This window comes from Chiloscyllium punctatum, chromosome 6 (genome assembly GCF_047496795.1).
Source record: "Chiloscyllium punctatum isolate Juve2018m chromosome 6, sChiPun1.3, whole genome shotgun sequence".
Classification (NCBI taxonomy): Eukaryota; Metazoa; Chordata; class Chondrichthyes; order Orectolobiformes; family Hemiscylliidae; genus Chiloscyllium; species Chiloscyllium punctatum.
Window position 1 is genome coordinate 42,746,074 of NC_092744.1, and position 22,883 is coordinate 42,768,956.

A 22,883-nucleotide genomic window follows, 5' to 3' on the forward strand; every position below is an offset into this window, starting at 1 on the left:
TTATTACCTGGGTCATGTGCAAATCAATGGGGAGAAAATTAGATTAGAGCGATGAATGAATTGATTAGATTAGATTAGATTACTTACAATATGGATCAAAGATTGGTGTGGAAGATGTGGTTCCAATTCATGGGGTACTGACACCATGCAACACAGTCATTGGCATTGACATGACAGTGAGAAAGGGCTATGTGTGGAATGACAGTTGCCTCCCAGTGGTCTAAGGTGGAATCAGCAGTGACGGCAAGATTGTAACTCCTCCTATTGATTGGAGGCAGCAGCCGGAACAAGAATACAGCTCCTTCCAGTGATTGATGCAAGACTACCAGGCTGGCTTGAGAATGTGTATAGGGTATAAGCAGGCAAGAAAAGAGTGAAGTTCTAAGTTTTGTGAAACAAGAGGTTCAGCTGACCATGAATCAGATCAGATAACAACTTACAGTTAACAATGGGGTAATGGAGGTAAGGGTAATGTGTTAACAAGGTGGAAGAGCAGTCATTATGTAGAGCCATTTAATAATATTACAAGCATTTAGTATGTGAGGTCAGTTTAACAAGGTGAAAGTATTCATTATGTGAAGCCAGTTATTCATTGTGTAACAGCAGATGGCTTAATCGTTACTATTGAAACTTGCTGGTTGTGACAGTCACCCAATCAATATTGCCTTACTTAATGTTCCTCCTTGTAAAATGACTACGTGGTTCATTGAGAAATTGCTGTTCCAGAGAAGACCGTAAACCCATGTCTCTGTGCACATTGCGATTGTTCTCTATCTCTCCAGGGCCCAGAATAAAGATGAAGGAGGTAAAAATACACTGTGTCTCTAAGCGTTTTTCTTTGACTGAGGGGAATGGAACAACAGGCTAAGTGTTCTATATCTCTTTTCTGACATGGGATTTTAAGAAGAATTGGATGTTTTTTTTCTCCTTTGGGTCCTGGTTCTTTTATTTTTCCTGTTTTTTTTAATTCTGATTTTGTAACTAAGGTGGTGCTGGAGAATGCCAACTTTGTACACTTTCCACTGTACTCATGTATTCCTATACTTGAACACACGTGACAATAAAATCTAATTCTAATTCCATCTGTTTCTCCCTCTACAGATGTTGCCACACCTGCTGGGTTTCTCCAGCATTTTCAGTGTTAGTTAATACTGTGACATGGTTAAATTAGGTCTTGTGCTACATGCCATGCAAAATATGGAATACTAAAATAACACAGTTTTGTAAGGGACTGCCATTTCGAACATTGCATGCAATTGTAATGTTGGCAGTGTGCAGTGACTTCACTTCAATCATTGCCACTCCCCTTTAAGAGGACCAGGCTGCCTTTAAGAGTCAATATCTAACTGGAACAAGTCTTAATCTTGAATCCTGTTGAGCATGAAACTAGCCAACAGTATGGGTCACATTGGGCTGCACTTTAAAATCAAGCAGATGTGTGGATGCTATCAGTTTCAATGAGACTGGGTGAGGTAGGGGTGCATTGGAATTTTTGTCAGTTATTGTTTTTGTTGGCAGAAAGAAGAGTAGATTGCAATAATGCTTACAGCATAATTTATATATTTTGCAGTTCCACGAACGTTTTCAACTGAACTGCAGCGTTACACAAAGCAAGGTTTTCGAGTTATTGGATTTGCATTTAAGTCTTTTTGGAATGGCAGAGATATCAATGTCGCCAATTTAACAAGGTAAGTCAGCGCACTCCCATTATTAAATGCTAGGATTTTCCTCCTTCAATTCATTAATATTGGTAATTTATGTTTGAAACAGAACACAAATGCAACCTCTCAAAAACAACTTAATAAATGTTGATACAACCGAAAGAACTGCAGATGCAGAAAATCAGAAATAAAAACAGAAATTGCTGGAAAAGCTCAGCAGGTCTGTCAGCATCTGCAAAGGGAAATCAGAGTTAAAGTTTTGGCTCGAGTGACCCTTCCTCAGTATAAATGTTAATACATCTGTTGCAATTTGCTCACACATTTGGAAGACCAGACAACCAGCGCATAACAAGTAAAAGTCTCATACTTGTGTATACATTAAAAAATACTAAATGACTCATCAGTAAAATCTTTTAATTTCTTTATAAGAGATGTGGTGTTCCAAGACATACGAAAGACAAAGTGTTTAATTATATAGATGTGAATATCAAGTGTTATTGGAAATTTATTTATTTCCGTTCATGAAATGTGGATATCAGTGGCTACTCCAACATTTTGTACTCCTCTCTAATTACCCATATGGTAGATGTGGAGTCACATGTAGGCCAGACCAGGTAAGGACAACACAGTTTTCCACCCCTAAAGGACATTAATGCACCTAGTGGTTTTTTAAGGCAATAAAGAGAAGTTGCATAGCTGCCATTAAACTAGCATTTTATTTAGAAATCTTTTGTTTCTTGAATTCATGTATCAGTAATGTCAATCTTACATAAGGAATAAAATTATTCTTTAAAAAATTACACCAGCAAAGTGCTGAGGCTTGTAGGTTGGTAAAATATAAGTTCTTGACTTTTCTGCCTGTATCCTGGGAGTTCCAATTTTGTTAGTACCATAAAATTTATGTTGGGATTTGTTCTTTTGATGGTGTTTGAAACCATAGGGATCCCCCTAGGACATACCTACCCTGACACCCAGAGAAGTGTAAAAGAGACAGGAGATGACCTCATGTTATGTATGTCTAGGGTACCCAGCATCAGACTGAGGAAGTCTCAGGGTAGCATCTTATAGGGACCTGAATGACATGGGCCCTGGTAAGCAATGGGGCTAAAACCCAGCAAGATCAAACTCAGCATCAGGAACAACTTGCTGCAATTGTTAACCAAGTTCCAGTCATTGAGGTGAGATTCTAGGCAATGAGTTGCCTGTAGAGGGAGCTTGTTACTTGTTACTTGTTAATGACCTTCACAAGAATAAATCTCACCTCATTAATATGCAACTTTCTATGTGACCATCTGCAGTGAACAAAACAGTGAGTACTTGACACGGAATTCAGAGCAGGTACCTGGTAACTTCAGTTCATCGCTTGTTCCAAAGGATTTCCATATTGGGCAGTTACATCAATACCTTAGAGAACACTCTATAGGCATTCAGCACATATGTCTAAGATCCACAGACATTGGCATGTGTCATATGCCAACCTGTAAGAGCCCTCATGACATATCTTCAATCCACTTACAGAACACCTCTACACTTCACTGCTGCATCTTGGGGTACAGTGGCAACTATGACTGTGGTGCTTCAGAAAGGACACTGTGTGCTCAAGGACATGGACCCAGCTCATGCCTAATATCTTTTGCTTTGCAATATGCTCTCTAAAAGGTTTCAAGATGATGATTTGTCGATGTGTCGATGATTTGGAGATGCCGGAGTTGGACTGGGGTGTGCAAAGTTAAAGATCCCACACAACACCAGGTTATAGTCCAACAGGTTTATTTAACTTTGTATGTGACTAATAGACAATATTCTACATTAATATTTTGAATGACACATTTTCACAACAGAATACAGGAATCTATAAAAAAACTGGCTGTCTTCACTGTGAAAGAATCAATACTTTTAACAGCAACAGTAAAATTATTGCTTTCTCATTTGTGCTCCAAACCTGGGGCACCTGACAGTCTTGAACTAGAAGCCCAGTTAAATAACTCTTTCCAGTTTATGGACTGCTAGGATAGTGACTGCACATCCTACCCTCTATCACCCATTGGAGGAGCAGCTCTCCATTGGGAAGCTCTATTGTTCAAAAGCATGCTCAGTGCCTGTTAACTGGCTTATAGTGGACTATTCCAGGTCTATTCAAAGCAGGTATAGGAGTCAGCAAACCATGTACCTCTGAGTTGGACTCCCACGCACTGCAACAGAATGTCAAATTCAACCAGTAGTTATTATATTGCATGAATGTGGGAACTGCATTTTATGGATTTATAATAGCTCAATCCACTCTTGGCTGAAGTATAAGGAAAATATTGACTCAAAGCACATATTTGAAAAGGTACTGATTAGAACGTGCATCAGATGCATACAAATTGACATAACTATTTTATTTTTATCTTAATTTCCCATAGGGAAGATGTGGAATCTGATCTCGTATTTCTTGGATTAATGATTCTAGAGAACAAACTGAAACCACAGACAATCCCTGTACTTTCTGAATTGTCCAAAGCCAGGATTCGAACAGTTATGATCACAGGTGCTTGAGAAATTTATTGTACCTTACTCCATTTACTTTATATATACTTATAGAATGCCCAATGACTTAATTGAGACGTTCAACTAAAAGAAAGACTCAAATTCAATCCAAATGGACTGAGTCAACCTCCAACAGTGGAATATTGCAATAAAGAAAAAAATTGGCTGAAGCTCCCATTGGTAATTATTGTCTCGTGATTGGGGTGGATGTCTGCTAAAACCATAATTAGGCTTTATGGTCCAGTTGGCCATTGCCGTTCATTGGCTCACATGAAGTACAATTTATGCTGAACTGAAAACTTGCCAATTACAATGTATTATATTTTTACTTATTAGAGAAAGTTTTTTTTTCCTATTTTTAGTTGATGCAATTGGCATGGAAACATAGAGAATAGGAGCAGGAATAAGCCATTCAACTCTTAAGCTTGCACCACCATTCAAAATGATTGTGGCTGATCATGCAGTTTCTGTATCCTGTTCCCTCTTTCTCTCCATCCCCTTAATCCCTTTAGCTGCAAGGGCCGTGTTAAGCTCCATCTTGCATATATCAAATGAACTGGCCTCATCAGCTTCCTGTTGTAGAGAATTTCACAAGTTCACAACTCTCTTGGTGAAGAAATTCTTCCTCATCTCAGTCTTAGATGGCTTACCCCTTATTCTTGTACATGTGACCCCTAGTTCTGGACTTCTCCAACACTGGGAATTTTCTTCCTGAATCTTGCCTGTCCAGGCCCATCAGGATTTTATGTTTCTATGAGATCCTTCCTCATTCTTCTACATTCCAGTGAGTACAAGCCAAGTCAATCCAATCTTTCTTCATATGTTAGCCCTGCTATTCTGGGAATCAATCTGGTGAACCTTCGATGGATTCCCTCAATAGCAGGCATGTCCTTCCTCAGACTGGGAGACCAAAGATACACACAATACTCAAGTTGTGGCCTCATTAATGCCCTGTACAACTGCACCAAGATATGCAGTAAAAGAACGGCAGATGCTAAAGGTCTGAAATGAAATTGCTGGAGAAACACATCAGGTCTTGCAGCATCTGTGGAGCAAAAACAGAGATAATGTAACGAGTCCAGTGATCCTTTTTCTGGGAGAAATATTAACTCTGATTTCTCGCCACAGATGCCTGAGAAATAAGAAAGGGATGATCAACTTATTAGGTTTGTATTATAGACCCCCTAATAGTCAGCGGGAAATTGAGAAACAATTTTGTAAGGAGATCTCAATTATCTGCAAGAATAATTGGGTGGTTATGGTAGGGGATTTTAACTTTCCAAACATAGACTGGGACTGGTGTAGTGTTAAGGATTTAGATGGAGAGGAATTTATTAAGTGTGTACAAAAACATTTTCTGAATCAGAATGTGGATGTACCTACTAGAAAAGGTGCAAAACTTGACCTACTCTTGGGAAATAAGGCAGGGCAGGTGACTGAGGTGTCAGTGGGGAGCACTTTCTGGTGCTATGGACTAAGCCAGACCACACAAACATCCTTAAGCAGGCAGCTCAGACCATAACTTTGCAATTTGTTTTGGTAAGTGATTAGTAAAAATTGACCTGGATTAAGTTAGCTAGGTTGACTACTAGGTTTTAAAAACTAGCCAAAAAATTATTCACAAAATTACACAATGAAATACAAAGAGAGGAATAAGGAACCCCCGCAGAATAAAGAACTCTGTCTATCCAAATAGACTTAAGTATGCTGTTCTGAACATACACAACAGTCCCAATGAGAAAACTCCCTTTAAAAGCCAGTATAAATGGAACACATGCTTACAGGTTGAAGGTGAAGGACAGAAAACAGAGGGAGAGAGTTTCCAACACAGCTCACTGTTCATCTTCTCGCCAGATCAGACTGAACTAAACTGCTCAGCTAAGCTCAGCTAGAGAGATGACAACTCCCCTTCCTTTATAAAGGTCATTTCTAAAACATGACCACTTTGGCCTGAGGTCTCATCTGTTTACATATAAACAAAAAGCCTCTCAAAATCCTTTTCATCTCTGTACCAAACCAGACTGATTTGAGCCCGGCCAGTTTATTGTCCCTCTGAAAAAAATCAAGGACGGAGTATCACGGTGGCACAGTGGTTAGCACTGCATCTAACAGCACCAGGGTCCCAGGTTCAATTCCAGCCTCGGGCAGCTGTCTGGGTGGAGTTTGCACATTCTCCCTATGTCTGCGTGGGTTTCCTCCGGGTGCTCCGGTTTCCTCCCACAATCCAAAGATGTGCAGGTCAGGTGAATTGGCTATGCTAAATTGCCCGTAGTGTTAGGTGCATTAATCAGAGGGAAAATGGGTCTGTGCAGGGTACTCTTCAGAGGATCGGTGTGGACTTGTTGGGCCGAAGGGCCTGTTTCCACGCTATTGGGAATCTAATCTAATCTAATCTAATCCTTGAGCCAAGGAACAGCTTTTAGAAAAATAGGGACTAGCATTTGACAGCCAGTGACTATAATTCTATTAGTTTTAAAATAGTGATGGAAAAGAATAGGCAAGATCTAAAAGTTGAAGTTCTAAATTGGAGAAAGGCCAATTTTGATAGTATTAGGCAAGAACTTTCAAAAGCTGATTGGGGACAGATGTTCGCATGTAAAGGGACAGCTGGAAATGGGAAGCCTTAAGAAATAAGGTAACGAGAGACCATAGAAAGTATATTCCTGTAAGGGCAGTAGGTGTAAGGATTGCTGGATGACTAGAGAAATCGAGGGTTTGGTTAAGAAAAAGAAGGAAGCATATGTCAGGTATAGACAGGATAGATCGAGTGAATCCTTAGAAGAGTATAAAGACAGAAGGAGTATACTTAAGAGGGAAATCAGGAGGGAAAGAAGGGGACATGAGATAGCTTTGGCAAATAGGGTTAATGAGGATCCAAAGGGTTTTTACAAATACATTAAGAGCAAAGGGGTAACTAGGGAGAGGATAGGATCCCTCAAAGATCAGCAAGATGGCTTTTATGTGGAGCCACAGGAGATGGGGGAGGTACTAAACAAGCATTTTGCATCAGTGTTTTCTGTGGAGTAGAATATGGAAAATATAGAATGTAAGGAAATAGATGGTAACTACAGAGGAGGAAGTGCTGGATGTCTTGAAACCCGTAAAAGTGGATAAATCCCCAGGATCTGGTCAAGTGTACCCTAGAACTCTGTGGGAAGCTAGAGAAATGATTGCTGTGCCCCTTGCTGAGATATTTGTATCATCGATAGTCACAGGTGAGATGCTGGAAGACTGGAGGTTGGCTAACATGGGTGCCACTATTTAAGAAGGGTGGTAAGGACAAGCCAGGAAACTATAGACCAGTGAGCTTGACGTCAGTGGTGGGCACATTGTGAGAGGGATTCCTGAGGAACAGGATGTACATGTATTTGGAAAGGCAAGGATTGATTAGGGATAGTCAACATGGCTTTGTGCGTGGGAAATCATGTCTCATGACCTTGATTGGGTTTTTGAAGAAGTAACAAAGATGTTGATGAGGGCAGAGTGATAGATGTGATGAGTATGACTTCAGTAAGGCATTCGACAAGGTTCCTCTTGGGAGACTGGTTAGCTTGGTTAGATCTCATGAAATACAGGGAGAACTAGCCATTTGGATACAGAACCTGCTCAAAGGTAGAAGACAGAGGATGATGGTGGAGGGTTGTTTTTCAGACTGGAGGCCTGTGACCAGTGAAGTGCTGCAAGGATCGGTGCTGAGTCCACTACTTTTTGTCATTTACATAAATGATTTGGAAGTGAACAAAAGAGATATAGTCAGTAAGTTTGCAAATGACACCAAAATTGGAGGTGCAGTGGACAGCGAAGAAGATTACCACAGGATTACAATGGGATCTTAATCAGAAGGGCCAATGGGCTGAGGAGTGGCAGGTGGAATTTTAATTCAGATAAATGCGAGGTGCTGCATTTTGGAAAAGCAAATCTTAGCAGGACTTATAAACTTAATGGGAAGTTCCTAGGGAGTATTGCTGAACAAAGAGACCTTGGAGTGCAGGTTCATAGCTCCTTGAAAGTAGAGTTGCAGGTAGATAGGATAGTGAAGAAGGCGTTTGGTATGCTTTCCTTTATTGGTCAGAGTTTTGAGTACAGGAGTTGGGAGATCATGTTGCGGCTGTACTAGACATTGGTTAGGCCACTGTTGGAATATTGCGTGCAATTCTGGTCTCCTTCCTATCGGAAGGATGTGAAACTTGAAAGGGTTCAGAAAAGATTTACAAGGGTTGGAGGATTTGAGCTATAAGGAGAGATTGAATTGGCTGGGGCAGTTTTCTCTGGAGCATTGGAAGCTGAGGGGTGACCTTAGAGAGGTTTATAAAATCATGAGGGGTATGGAGAGGATAAATAAAGAAAGTCTTTTCCCTGGGGTGGGGGAGTCCAGAACTAGAAGGCATAGGTTTAGGGTGAGAGGGGAAAGATATAAAAAAGACCTAAGGGGCAACTTGTTCATGCAGAGGGTGATACGTGTATGGAATGAGCTACCAGAGGAAGTGGTGGAGGCTGGTACAACTGCAGCATTTAAAAGACATCTGGAACGGTTTAGAGAGATATGGACCTGGTGCTGGCAAGTGGGACTAAGTTAGTTTGGGATATCTGGTCAGAGTTATATCATGGACGAGTTAGATTGAAGGGTGTTTCCGTGCTTATGCTGCCACATTTGCTGCATTTCTCCACTTTTTTTTTGTTTTTATTACTTTCAGAAGGGCTTGTTGGAAAACATACACTGCAAGTGAATATATTGAAAAACTTCTTAAAATGCATGTTTGGGTGGTAGTAGGATGTTTGCCAATTATTTTTCACAATTAGCAGTAAGACTGTCATGAATTGTTTTTAAATTGCAGTGACTTTCTATAGGTGATAACTTGCAGACAGCTGTGACCGTAGCGAGAAATGCTGGGATGATTCCCTTAACTCACAAAATCATTTTAATTGAAGCCTCAAAAGCCAAGGAATCTGGTCCAGCTGTCATCTCCTGGAAGATAATGGAAAATGGCAAGAACACTGGTCAGATTTGTACTGATGTAAGCATTTAGTATTAGGTACCAGTTTTCACAATAATGTTGTATGTAATGAAGATCTTATTAGTTTTTAATGTGTTACAAATTATAACCATCTGAGGAGCTTCACAGATATTTTGGGGAAAAGTAAGCAATTTCCCAGCAGAAACAGATGCTTAAATTGTCACCTTGCAACTCAGTCAGCTACTTCAAGTTATTATGTCTGTATGTTGGCAAGTACATTGTGATATTTATAAAATAATGTTTAAATATTGTAAACTTACAATAATTTTTCAGTACTATGTTTATATTTAGCAATTCTATGCTGTATAAAATAAATCAATTCAAGATTGTAAAATTAAAGCTTTCAGTCCATTGCTTCCATCTGAATCATTTGTTCAAATGTTACTCATGGCCCCATGAGCTTTAATTTCATTACATTTGATACTATCTGAAAGCTTTAGTTTGTAACACACATTCAAATATATAACAGAAATATTATTTTTGCATCTATAACTTTGTTTAATATAGCAATAAACAAAATCCGGTATTTATATGTTCAAGGAAACTAACATTCCTATCAATGGGTTTGTAAAGAAGAAAGACTTCCATTTTGCTATGACTGGAAAATCTTATAACATTTTAGTGCAGCACTTCAATCATTTGTTACCTAAGGTAAGTTATCAGCCCTATGAACGCATGTAAAATAATATTGTATCGACTTTTCTTAAATTATATTCCTGTACATGTATAATATTATCAAATAAGCACTACTCATAGCAAACATTCTTTGGTGTATTTTCATTTCAGTTGCTTATAAGTGCTACAGTTTTTGCCAGAATGTCACCATCCCAGAAGGGAAGCCTCATAGAGGAATTTCAAAAAATGGAGTAAGTTTTTTGAATGTATAGTTTTAAATGAACCACATGCATACTAAGTCAAATGAGAATTACCTTCAGTGAACACCATCAATCATAAATGTTAATTTACCATGATTTTAAATATTTGGCTTTCAATAAATTCAGTGTAAGCCCTGACCAACCCCAAATTTTGAGTTGTAATGCGAGAAAACAAAAGATTCTAATCTATGGGTAAATTATAGTAAGTACTTTGTAATAGATGTTTTTGACTTTATTTTCTTATTACCTTTCAATTAAATCGATTGACCTAGCTTCTGGCAGCAGTTTGACCATAAATCAGAGCAAAAATAAATACTTTTATTTCAAAGCTTTTATGCAAATAGGTTTTCCATGACAAGTCAGAAAATTTGCATTATTTTGTTCCATGTTCTTCAGTTTTCTTTAATATAACTGTTTTTCCAAAAATAAATTAAAGAAAAATCACACAAACTATATCACAAGATGAATTCAGATCTAAAAGATCACACATTGCATGTTCGCTCATCCACCTAAAGCAAACCTAGCATCCATCTTCACAGAATCAAGTTATTTCTTTCATTCCCTAATATTTCCTCCGTTACACTTCCCTGAAGTATGGAAGTGCCCTTGTTGCTAAGCTTTGTGTAAATTACAACACCAAGATCTCACATTTGTCACCCAGTTACTTTGATAATGATCTGAGTTCTAACTGATAATTCAGTGCAGAAGCAATAGCGTTATTTTTCCGTTTTTAAGATTGTTGGTAGCAGTTTACATTGGCCACTGACATTTAAACTGATGCATTACAGGAAAATGCCAATTTCTGAACAATGCAAGAAATTAACTTGCAGCACTTTCAAAGGCATGCATAGAACTTTGTAAGAGGCTTCCTGTGTAGTTTAATAGGAGTTTAGAAATGGTAATATGTACTCTTGAGGAACAATAGCTATGAAAGGACCACTCTTGTGAGAGTCATAAAATTATAATTGGATATTTCTTGGAAATAATTCTGTTTATTTTCCAGTTATTTTGTGGGAATGTGTGGAGATGGTGCAAATGACTGTGGGGTAAGTATGGCTAAAATTTTAATCAGTAGAATCCAGTTAAACCCCGTGAATAAAAGACAATTTTTTTTATTTCTTTTGGTTTAGATCATATAAAATAGAATCTCTATAAAATGTGTTTTCAAATAAATAATGAGAGAGGCCAAATAACAAGAAGAAAAGATTCACAACAGCTGAGCTAACACTAACCCTGAGCCTGTACATTATAATTAACATTTAACCTTAATATTTGCATTTCATTAACTAATGTGCAATATCAACAAAACTTGTAGGTCAGTGCTACTGAATTGTATCCTACTTATGATATAAAATAATTTAATTTAGTTGATTTAGTACAACTGTGAAACCAGTTTTTTTTTAATCATAGCCTAACAATTTTTCAGATGAAAATGATTTGCATTGATATGAATAAAACTGAGTAGATAATCCTCTCACGCAAGTAATGCCATTCAAAATGTGGAAACAATTACCTTGGGTAAATGTAAGTGTTTATCTATAATGAACATTTCTATTTTTGCCCATGGATGAAGAAAATCTGCAAAGAAAGGAAGTGAAATCATTCACAGAACTCACATGTAATGTAAGACCTGATCAATTATAACAAAACAGACAAAGAAAGAGGTTTCCCTATTTTCACACATTTTCATCTCCCAGCTCCCAGACCTACAACTTAATTGAAGCTGTAGTAGTTCACTCTCAAATCCTGTTAATCTCTTTCAGTAAGATAAAACTAGAACATTGAGGACTTCTGATTCAAAATAGCAATCTAGAGTGAGGAATTTAAAGAAGTCAGAGATGTAATCGAATGAAAATACACAGAAATTGAGGTTCATCTTCTGAACACCCTAAATGGTGAGACGGTGAGCTATATCTGAATCTTATGAAATGATAGGTAGGTGTGCAGCTCAGGCCTACTTTACTGCCTGCCTTTTTTTTATTTCAAGCCTCAATGAAAGGAGCTAGAAATGTCACCAGCTTAATTAACATTTAGTTTAAATCAGTCTTGTGATGTGAGACAAAAATTACAATCTTGACCTAATGTGCAGCTATTTAAATTAGATCTCTGACCTTTCCATAGAGTCAATAGATGGCAAACTTAGGTATTTTCATTGTGAGGGCATTATATCAATTTAGAGCCTACGTTCGTCTCCCAGTCATACTGTGCACTTTCCAGATGAAGGTGACTGAAGAGCACTCAAGAGTTGCAAATATTGACAAGAATTCTTTCTCCAGTTTGAGGTGCTTAGAGCAACTGTAGCATTTGACCTGTTAGTCAGAGGTGAAATATGCTTTTCCATTTGAACAACTTCTTGATGCAATATTAATTATGTTTACTTACTAATCTTCAGAGAAAATACAGAGATTTGTTTTTGATGGTAAATTTCCATTCTTCTGTGAGAAAATGTGATAGAAAACTTGCTTTGTAGTAACAAAATTGTATGTCAGCAATACTTGTGAATTGTAAATAAGTAGCATATTAGTTTGTAAACTCACACCATCACAGTGTGGCAGACTTATTTTTAAATCTTTGAGTTCCTAATCACAGCCATGGTATTCAGATGTAGGGTTTTCTTAATTAACAAAGTCAGCAGATTAAGAATCTACTGAGACTTTATAACTGGCTTCTAATTTTATTGACATTAGGATACAATGGTTTTGCAGATATCTGTGCCATAGGTTTGTGTCTGGGGATATAATGCAATTCTAGGAATTATTAGGTCCTAGCTCTTGAAGATTTGAGGGGATTAGATGATCATTCACAACTTATTTTGCTCTTGTAAAGTCTCAAGTCTTGGTGTTTTGTCTTGTTATTTCACCTTGATTTCATTAATGACAGAATAATAAGACTTGTTTTTCTGTTTTCAGCTGTAACCTCTATCTTTTCCATTGTCTCATTTTGCAACTGCGAGTCTTGAATAAAATTTGTCCTTGAGAAAAATAACTAAGCAATGATTAGTTCGCAACATTTTCTTCTCTCGCTGCAACCTCGGCAGTTACTTGGATCCAGCATGTTCCCTTTTTTGACCAAACTGACAATTTATTACACAAAATCTTTTTCTCAGCTGATGTTTCTTGGTAGAGTATTGATCCCAAATGTATCCACCTGAAATATTATTTTGATTGCGTTGGATATGCAAGGATTTTTCTTCATTTCTTCATACGTTTAATCAATTATCCTCTTTTAATAAATATTTGCCTTTTTAATTCAGGAGCTCAAGTTAGATCTTTGCATCTCTGTCTTCCCAGATGAGTGTCACTCTGGAGGTTTTAGTCCTCCCCAAAACGATCAAAGCCATTCAGTACTTTGGACAAGCAAACACAGGAAAAGTGGAATGAGAATCATTACACAGCCATTCTTAGTTTCTGGCACAAAATCTGTATTTTTCACCTTCCCTCCCAACTGCAGGGGAATTCATATCACAGTCAACAAAAAGGGAGAAAAACTATGACATGCAGAGAAAAGACAATATACCATGAAAAAAATAAATACCAGTACGGCTACCAATGATGAACCTTCAGCCTTTAGTCTATTTCCTATTAATACATCTCTTACATGTGTTGGGGCTGACTTAATTTACACGATTTTATGCTTAGATATTTATAATTAAAAATACATATCATCAAGGAAAGTTGAGAAATGAAAATATCATGTGGCTTGATTAAGAAATTCCACATAATTCTGTCTGTTTATTAGTGAAAAATGAAAGATAGGAGCATAAATCTGGGGTCATGAACCCATGGCCTTCATTGGTCCTGGCCTTTAAGGACCTACCTGTAACTGGCTCGACAACAGTATTCCCAGAACTGGGGATGAGCATTGACCACTCCAGTTCCATCTGAAGTTCACCCGATGAGTTCAAATGAGGCTCAATATTGAAGTTCCTTCAGATATCAAGCCAACAAGGACCAACACGCAAAGAAAGAATTTTATTGACTTGCTGCCCATTTTGATCATGAGTCCAAATTCTCAGGAATATATTTGCTGCTTAGTACAGAAATGATCTCAGTGGAAGTAACGTCTCTTGTTTATAAAAGCATAATTTCAAAAGGCTAACCTTGTTACTGTTAAAAACAAAGCGATGCAGTTATCTAAGAGTGAAATATTTTTATTTTTAGGCTTTAAAGATTGCTCATGCAGGAATCTCATTGTCTGAACAAGAAGCCTCAGTAGCTTCACCATTTACCTCAAAAATTCCAAATATTGACTGCGTTCCACAACTTATCAAGTAAGTCCAGCAACATCAAAATCTATATAAAAATGTGAGAATTCATCATTTGAACAGTAATTTTATTGTATGATTCTTCTCAAAAAATCTTACTTGGGCAGAGTTAACATTTAAGAATCATGTTCATAGCGAACCAACATAATAGAAATTAATTAATACAGGTCAGAATATAAATGCTAAGATATTACAAGCAATAGCTTTGAGTCAAAATATTTAACAGGACAATTGAACATTAATATAACAGTACAGAATTGTCAATAAACATGGTTGGAATTTGGCTTTGCGTTTCAATGGCATTTCTCAATTACTGAATGAATCAAAGGCATGTTTTATTTGTAGTACTTTTATAATGTGTTGTTCTGCATTTCAAATCACAAATACCCCATCTGGATCATTAGAAGCATGAGTGTGGGTGCCATTTCAGTCATATAAATAAATTAATCAGTCATTGGGCATGTGCTATTCCCACTTAAGATACAGCAGATTTAACTTACAAGTGTACTGGTTTTCATTATTATTACAAATTCAAATATTTTTACTGTCTTAATTGTTAATACCAAGTAGCAAGAACTATATTTTCACTACTGAGTACTGATTCCAAGCAATATGATAATTAATTGATTCTGCATCCTGACCAGATTTTGTAAAAATTGAAATTCCCATTCGCTGTCCTTAAACATGGCTATAAAAGTCAGTGGGCATTTGCATATTGATTTATGGTAGTTACAGAATGAAAACTGAGGGACACTGGCTATAGGAACCTGAGATTGAGTGCAAATGGGGTGAGCAATCGTATGTATTCTTTAAAAATCAGATTGAAGAGTCCTTGCTGAGACATACAAATTTTGATTTAAATCTGATCACTAAAGTGGGGGGGGGGACAGCGGGGGGGGGGGGGGGGGGGGGGGGGGGGGGGGGGGGCAATAGGCTTCATGTTCAATGATGAGTGTGGGAGGGCATGCCAAAAAGCAGGACCAGGCACACCAAGTAATGAGGTGTCAACCTGGTGAAACTACAAAATACAAATAGCATAAGCTACAAGTATTAGACAGGGCCAAGCGAATCCATACATAATGGATCAGATTGAAAATCTGCATCCATATGATGTTAGTGGACAAGTAAAACACTCACTGGAGGAACAGGCTCCACAGATGTTTCCAAACTCAATAATGAAGGAGCCCAGCACATCAGTTCAAGAGAAACGGCTGATTGAAGCATTTGCGACAATATTCAGCCAGCAGTATCAAGTGGCTGATCCATTTCAGCCTCCTTCAGTGGTCTTCCGCATCATGGGTGTCAGTTCAACTAATTCGAATCACTTTATATGGTATTAGAAACAGTTGGTGGCACTGGATACTGTAAAGTCTATGCATGCAGATAACATTCTATCAATGATGTTCTGTGCTTCAGAATTTGCTGCACCCCTGTACAGTTACAACACTGGCATCTACCCAACAACATGGAAAATTGCCCAGGTACATACTGTACACAAAATGCAGGACAAATCCAACCTGGTTAATTACCACCACATCAACCTACTCTCAACCATCAGTAGAGTGATATAAAATGTCAAAAATAGGGCTTTCAAGCAGCACCTGCTTAGCCATAATCTGCTCACTGATGCCCAGTTTGGGTTCCACCAGGACCATTCTGCTCTTGACCTCATCACAGCTTTGACTCAAATGTGGATAAAAGAGCTGAATTTTGGAGATAAGGGGAAATCTGACAGCCCTTGACATCAAGACAGCATTCAACCATGTGTGGAATCAAGGAGCTCTCAGAAAACTGGAGTTCGTAAGAAATCAGGGGAAAACTTTCCAGAGGTTGGAGTCTTATCTACATATAGGATGATGGTTGTGGTAGTTGGAGGTCATCCATCACAGCTCCAGGATATCTCTGAAGGAGTCCCTCAGTGTAATGCCCTAGACTCAACCATTTCCAACAGCTTCACCAATGACCTCCCTCCCTCATAAGGTCAGAATTGGGATGTTCACAGACAATTGCACAATGTTCAGCACCATTCACAACTTCTCAGTTACGGAAGCAGTCTATGCTCAAATTCAACAAGATCTGGACACAATCAGGTTTGGCTGACAAGTGGCATGGAACAGCCATGCCATACACATCCCAGGCAATGATCATTTCCAACAAATGAGAATCATCACTGAGTCCCACTATTAACACCCTAGGAGTCACCATTGATCAGAAACTGAACTGGACTACCCAGATAAATACAATGGTCACAATAGCAGGCGAAGGGCTAGGAAGCTTGGAGTGGTAACTTAACTCCTGACTCCACCATTTATGAGGCACAAGTCAGGAATGTGATACAATATTCCCATTTACTTGGATAGGTGCAGCTCCAACAAGACTCAAAAAGCTTAGAACCGTCCAGGACAAAGCAGCCTGCTTCATTGGCATCATAACCACAAACATTAAGTTCCTCTACCACTGATGCTCAGTAGCAACAAGACTCACTGCAGAAATCCACCAAGACTCCTTCGATAGTATCTTCCAAATCTATGACCACTTTCAGCAAGAAGAACAAGGGTAGTAGATACATGGGAACACCATTGCCTGCAAGCTGCTTACTATTCAGATTTGGAATTATTTTGTTGTTCCCTCTGCGTCACTGGGTCAAAATCCTGGAACTCCCTCTCTAATGGCTTTGGAGACATATCTGTACCAAATGGACTGTGGCTGCTCACCATCTTCTCAAAGGCAAGTATGGATGGGCAATAAATGCTGGTCCAACCAGCAACCTCCTCTTCCCAAGAATGTTTTTTATTATACGCATGCTGACATATGTGTACCCATGTTGCCAAGGTGGATGAAATGGAACTGGCACAGTGTACATCCATATACTCTTTACTCAGTATACTGGGTTTTGTCCTGCATAATGATCCTGCCTATGATCAAACAATAGCTGGGTATTTGTGTAGTGCAATCCTCTTCAGCACTTGTATAGGGCAGATTTAATATGTGGCATTTGCAAAGCAATGGATGTATAATCAATTGAACTGTATGCCATGCGGAATCCTGCAATTCTAGGCTTTATTCAAAGAGACATTTCTCGGCATACATTCCATGGATTTTAATTTGGTATATGAATAGTGCTTTAAGCACTATATGTTATAGGCATAATACATCCTTGATTTTTATTTAAATGGTGAGAAGCTCTCATTAATTCAGCAAAGTTTTCAACCAAGGTTATTCAACTTCAGTCAATTAAGAATGTAGAGTTTATGTAGAATTCAACATTGTTTAAGTACCATTTGATCCACAATACAGTGAAAGCTACATGACATCCAGCTTACAATACAGTTGATAAGCATTTTATATTATTCACTAATGTTATACAGAGAAGAAACACACAAACTGATTATCCTTGGTGAAGGGGATAAAGTCAAGCTGGATAGGTTTAGGAATGAAAAGTGTTAGGCACGTACTTTATTTTTTATTCACGGCTTAGCAATAAATGTCTTTATAATGTTTTTTGTTCCCTAACAGGGAGGGAAGAGCTGCACTGGTGTCTTCATTTTGCATATTTAAGTATATGGCTCTCTACAGCATGATCCAGTATGTTGGGGTCTTGTGTCTGTACTGGGTATGAGTAATTTTTCAAAACTATTTTTCTTGATAAAGAATCTAAAGATTTTCATATCTTAATTCAGTCAGTCAAATTATATAAATATGTATTATATTCATCTCATTCTGCGGATTCAAAAGACCTTGGTTAAAATTCAGAGCACTGGTTATAAGGTGTGCCAAATCCATTGAAATTTGAAAGACCAGAGTTAAGAAAAGACATTTATTTTTCTGAAACAACAGCAAAATACAGCAGATGCTGAGAACCTGAAATGAAATGCTGGAAAGGCAGGCATGATAAAATTTCCGGTTGATCATCTTTAATCTGATTCTGCTGTCAACCCCACTGTGAATTCAAATGTGTATTGATTTCCAAATAAAGAGTACACTTTAACCAAGGAAATTGAATCCACTTATTTAAAAGTATTAATTACATCAATTTATAAATTTATGCTAAAATTTTAAAGTGTACTGTTTCTAATCAGGAATCTCTTTATTAAAATGCATGCATTTCACAAAGCAAATCTCAAATTTACAAAAATCACTTGTTTATTGTTTTCAATTTTATTTCTTTGAGCTTTTGAAAATGTTATGGTTCCATTGAATGTTTTCTGTTTGTGTAATCTTACCCAATTCCCAGTCTTTATGTATTAGTCCAGAGATTACATTTGAACAGGATATTCAATCAAAACAAATGCTGTCCTTATTTAATAAATTATATATATTTTCTAGTTCAGGTGATTAACAGTTCATATATTGGCTGACTTCTTCCTCTCAAACAAGAATACTCAGTCTGCGAGATTGGCCACGACAGTTAAAATCTTTTAACTCAGCATGTTGCATTAGATGTCATAATCAGTGTGGTCAGTATGCTTGAACGGACATGCTTATGACATCATCACTGTATCGTAGCATGGTGACCTGATAATGTTGAGCATGACAATCTAATAGGAGCATGCTCTTCTGTTGTAACATCATAGCTCAATATTAGCCAGACATTTATATACCTGAGGAAAGTAATGTTTATACATAATGATTAGTTGCAATAAATGTCTGTTGGATTGTTTAATACCACATTATCCACACCCAGTTTCTTATGTAATGGAAGAAAGCATCAGGTGAAAAGTCACACCAATACCCCAAAAATTAAATAAAGGATCCTCCACTCTACAAAGTGCCACAAATGATATTATTCCTCCTATTAGGCCCTCGGGGAGCTCAGATTGACCCTTTGTATTTTTACAATTTCAAATACTTTACAAGGCAGCATGTATAAGCTTTTAATCAAGTTGAATCATTAGTTTGTCAATTGAAATGAAGGCTGTGATCTGCATGTTTAATGAGGTATAGAAATACATTTGATATTACTTTTACTTATGTAATGTACAGCCTATTTGTTTTCCCAACATGATATCAAAATCGCAACTTTAGAGTTTGTAGTCACTATTCTAAGATTCCCTATTAAATAGAAGTTAAACATATTCAATCTATTAATATATATTTCTTTCAATTTAGCAAGCAAATACATTTGGAAATTATCAATTTTTATTCGAGGATCTAGCTATTGCAACAGTTATTGGTATCACAAGTAAGTATTCCAACAGATGAAGCAGCAATTTACCTGCACTTCATTCAATCTAATCTCCTATATTTGCTGCTCACAATGTGGTGTCCTCTATATTAGGGAGATGAAACACAGTCTAGGTGATCGCTTTGCCACACATTTACCAAATCTTTTCAAACATTTTGCCAAACACTTTGAACAAAAATGCTCCATAATGGTCTTTGTTAATAGCATCTTCAATGTATATTTTAGATCATAAAACATAGGAACAGAAGTAGGTCAATCAGCCTATCGAGTCTGGTCTGCCATTCAATGAGATCATGGCTGATTCTCAACTTTACTTTGCTGCCTTTTTCCCATATCCCTCGATTCCCTTTCTGATTAACTTGTCCCGAATCATTAATTGCACACAAAGTGAAAGTCCTACTCCATCTTATCAGCTTCTCAATTCTGTAGAAAATCTGTGTATAAATGAGAGAAACTGTTGGCACTTTCCTGCATACCCAAAGACAGGAAAAAAAACATTGAATTCAAATTATTAAGGAAAAGAACTTTCAAGTAGTTTTGTCAGAAAATATTATTGTCTGTTTTGGTATGCATGAATTTTGGTGATAATATAGCATATTGATGTAAAGATTTCAAAGGAATTTATTAAGTATCGAAAAAGTACTTTGTTTTAGTCAGTTTTTGGATCCAAAACATTCTGTTTGGTTGTGATGGAGGAATCGTAAGGACCTGAATTCTCCCAGTGACAATCAGTCTTACGAGAAAAATAATGGTGCAATTCATGAAAAAGTACTGTTGGCCCTGTCATCTCCATGGTTTGCTCCTTTTATTCCTGGGAACTCACTGCTCTCCCTGGAGTGAAAGGGGGAAAGATGCATTTCTCAGACAACCGACATAGAAAATTGATGAGCACTTCATCTGCTCCATTGATATCCAACACTCACCTGGTTCCACATTCAAGAAAGCCTATAAATTGTATCTTATGATTTTAACAGTGTGTTCATTGTTAAATCAACTATAGTTTTAAATTACTAATTTTAAATTTCTAAATTTGCTGTACATTGTAAATTGTGACATGACATTATGTATTATATGTAGATCTATTACAGCCTCATCTCAAACAATATATTTTTAAGACAACTCTATTCCTCCCATTAAATGGTGCTAACAGAATTGAGATCCAAATATGATGTATAAAGTATTTTAACAAATACTTACTGTGTTGAGATGAAAAGCACCAGAGCCTCATCTTTCAGACCAGAGTACATAGATGAATGAGTAGTGATAGAGAATGTAGCAGTTGTTAGTTCTTATTTTCCAACTCTTGGAAGAGAATGTGAAGTTGTAAAGTCACAGTTAAATGATGTGTAATGCTGCACCAATGGGCTTAAATACCTTTTATACACATTAAGAATGATTTACATTTTATCACCAACTACAAGCCTTACCATGATGAGTGAGGAAGTCAATGGATCAAAATTTCCCCTGCATGGAGGTAGCAAAAGAAGTGATGAAAAGGTAAAAAGTTTGCCTTGGAAAGAAACTCATTCCCTCTCGCTAGCTTTCCAATTAAATGCTACGCAATAAGGTCTGTGATACATTTCTCAACTCACCTGCAATTAAAGTCCATAGTGATCAATTAACGGCATTTTAGAGTCTCATCTCACCACCTCCTCCATCACCTTCCTCCCTGGCAGATTAAAGAGGTGGCGGCAAGTTTGCGACCTGGGAAACCAGTGTGTCCTGCTTACTGAGTTGTGAGGGGCACCAAATGCGCCCAGAATGGGGCAATCAGAGGCACAAATGGTAGGCCAGGGTTGATCTCAAAAAGCCAAACACTGCCCATGTCACTACTCCCCCAACCCCTCTCTACCCATGAGCCCCACCTTGTGACAAGAAACCAAAAGTCTCTTCTCTCCTTGCCACTTACCTGAAAGGAATAGCAGAATTTAGTACCTTAAAGTCTTGACTGGCCAGCAGCATTTAGTGTTATAGACCTCCAGTGTTGTCAACTCTTAGTGAGCTGATTGGTGGGTTATCAGGTTAGTCATCGCCCAACTGGGGCAGCAGGTATGCAACTACCTGACACACTTATCCCCACATAGAAAGACAAAGGGGAAAATCTCCACCAACTACATTGATGTGAGTATCCCATTAGATGCCAACTGAGAATTCAAAACCAATACTTTGGGTTTCACTCACCAGGAATGGCTGCATTAGAGTTTGAATCTTACCTTTCAAATTCAGAGATAGGAATGCTACCATGAAGCCAATAGCTTGCTCCATTTTGGAAGTGAAGAGGAATATGTTCTAACTCGATAAATTCTCAAGAATTCAAATTTGACTTGCTTGCGTCATGAGTCAAAAATGTGTATTCAACAGGGTAATGTGCTCTGAAGACTCTTTGTTCTTCTGTTTTAAAACTATTGAGACCTGTTGAATATCTTGCAGTCATTTCACTCAATCTCAGATATAATAGAAAAAATGTTCAGCCAATTAGAGGTTTTTAATGTTGTTGTGTTGATGGTATATAATTCTTTATTAAAGACTATTATTAGTAATATTTAAAGGAGGTCAATGTGTCTTTCAGCAGGTCCCACATATTGGTGTAAATAAACTGCTAGGAGCTAATTCAAAACTTTGTTTGTATTTCAGTGAGCTTTAATCATGCCTATCCACAGTTGGATCCAAATCAACCTCCTGGTCAGCTTATCTCTCCACCTTTGCTGCTGTCGGTTATTCTTAATGTTATTCTAAGCCTGGTTTTACACGTGTTTGGATTCATAATGGTTCAGCAACAACCTTGGTACACACCCACAGATATATACAGGTACAGAGCTTTAGAATGCATTACAAAGTATTTACAACAAATTTTAGATAAAATAGGAAGAAAGTAACTCAATAGAAGTCTTCTCCCACCTTTTTTTCATATAACCCCCTACATCTTTCTATTCCTTTCTTCATCTGATCCTTATTCAGCTTCCCCTTTACAGACACTGATATTATTTTCCACAAGAATTCCTTCCGAGTTGCACATTCTAAACACCATCTGGGTAAAGACATTACTTTTGAATTTCCCATTTCTTGATGTTTATCTAATTTTGATGGATTGGTTCTGGTCTCACCTGCATAAAAACATCATTTTCTATCTGTCCATCTGTTTTATCTTTCATTATATTTAAGACTTTTATCCAGTCACCTCTTTCCTTTTCTGGAGATAAGGTCACAGATTTTTTTAATCTTTCCTGATAAAAGTAACCACCCAATTGTGGTGCCATTCTGGAAAACCTTCTTTGTGTCTTCTCCAATACCTGTAATTTTTTGAATAAGCAAACAAGAACTCTTCACATCATTCCTGGTTTGGTTTAACCTTCG

The 22,883-nt window shown here is 37.5% G+C and overlaps 1 protein-coding gene across 1 annotated transcript in view; it reads left to right on the top strand.

Annotated features, from left to right (window-relative positions):
- The window catches only part of LOC140478920 (probable cation-transporting ATPase 13A4), a 110,759-nt gene that overhangs the window by 73,391 nt on the left and 14,485 nt on the right, over positions 1–22,883 (top strand). Inside the window, exons 19-28 of the mRNA XM_072572549.1 lie at positions 1,571–1,688; positions 4,067–4,191; positions 9,039–9,205; positions 9,746–9,856; positions 9,992–10,071; positions 11,084–11,126; positions 14,241–14,350; positions 17,861–17,957; positions 19,454–19,526; positions 22,164–22,338. Coding sequence (XP_072428650.1) covers positions 1,571–1,688; positions 4,067–4,191; positions 9,039–9,205; positions 9,746–9,856; positions 9,992–10,071; positions 11,084–11,126; positions 14,241–14,350; positions 17,861–17,957; positions 19,454–19,526; positions 22,164–22,338 — 1,099 coding nt within the window. The remainder of the gene's footprint in view (positions 1–1,570; positions 1,689–4,066; positions 4,192–9,038; positions 9,206–9,745; positions 9,857–9,991; positions 10,072–11,083; positions 11,127–14,240; positions 14,351–17,860; positions 17,958–19,453; positions 19,527–22,163; positions 22,339–22,883) is intronic.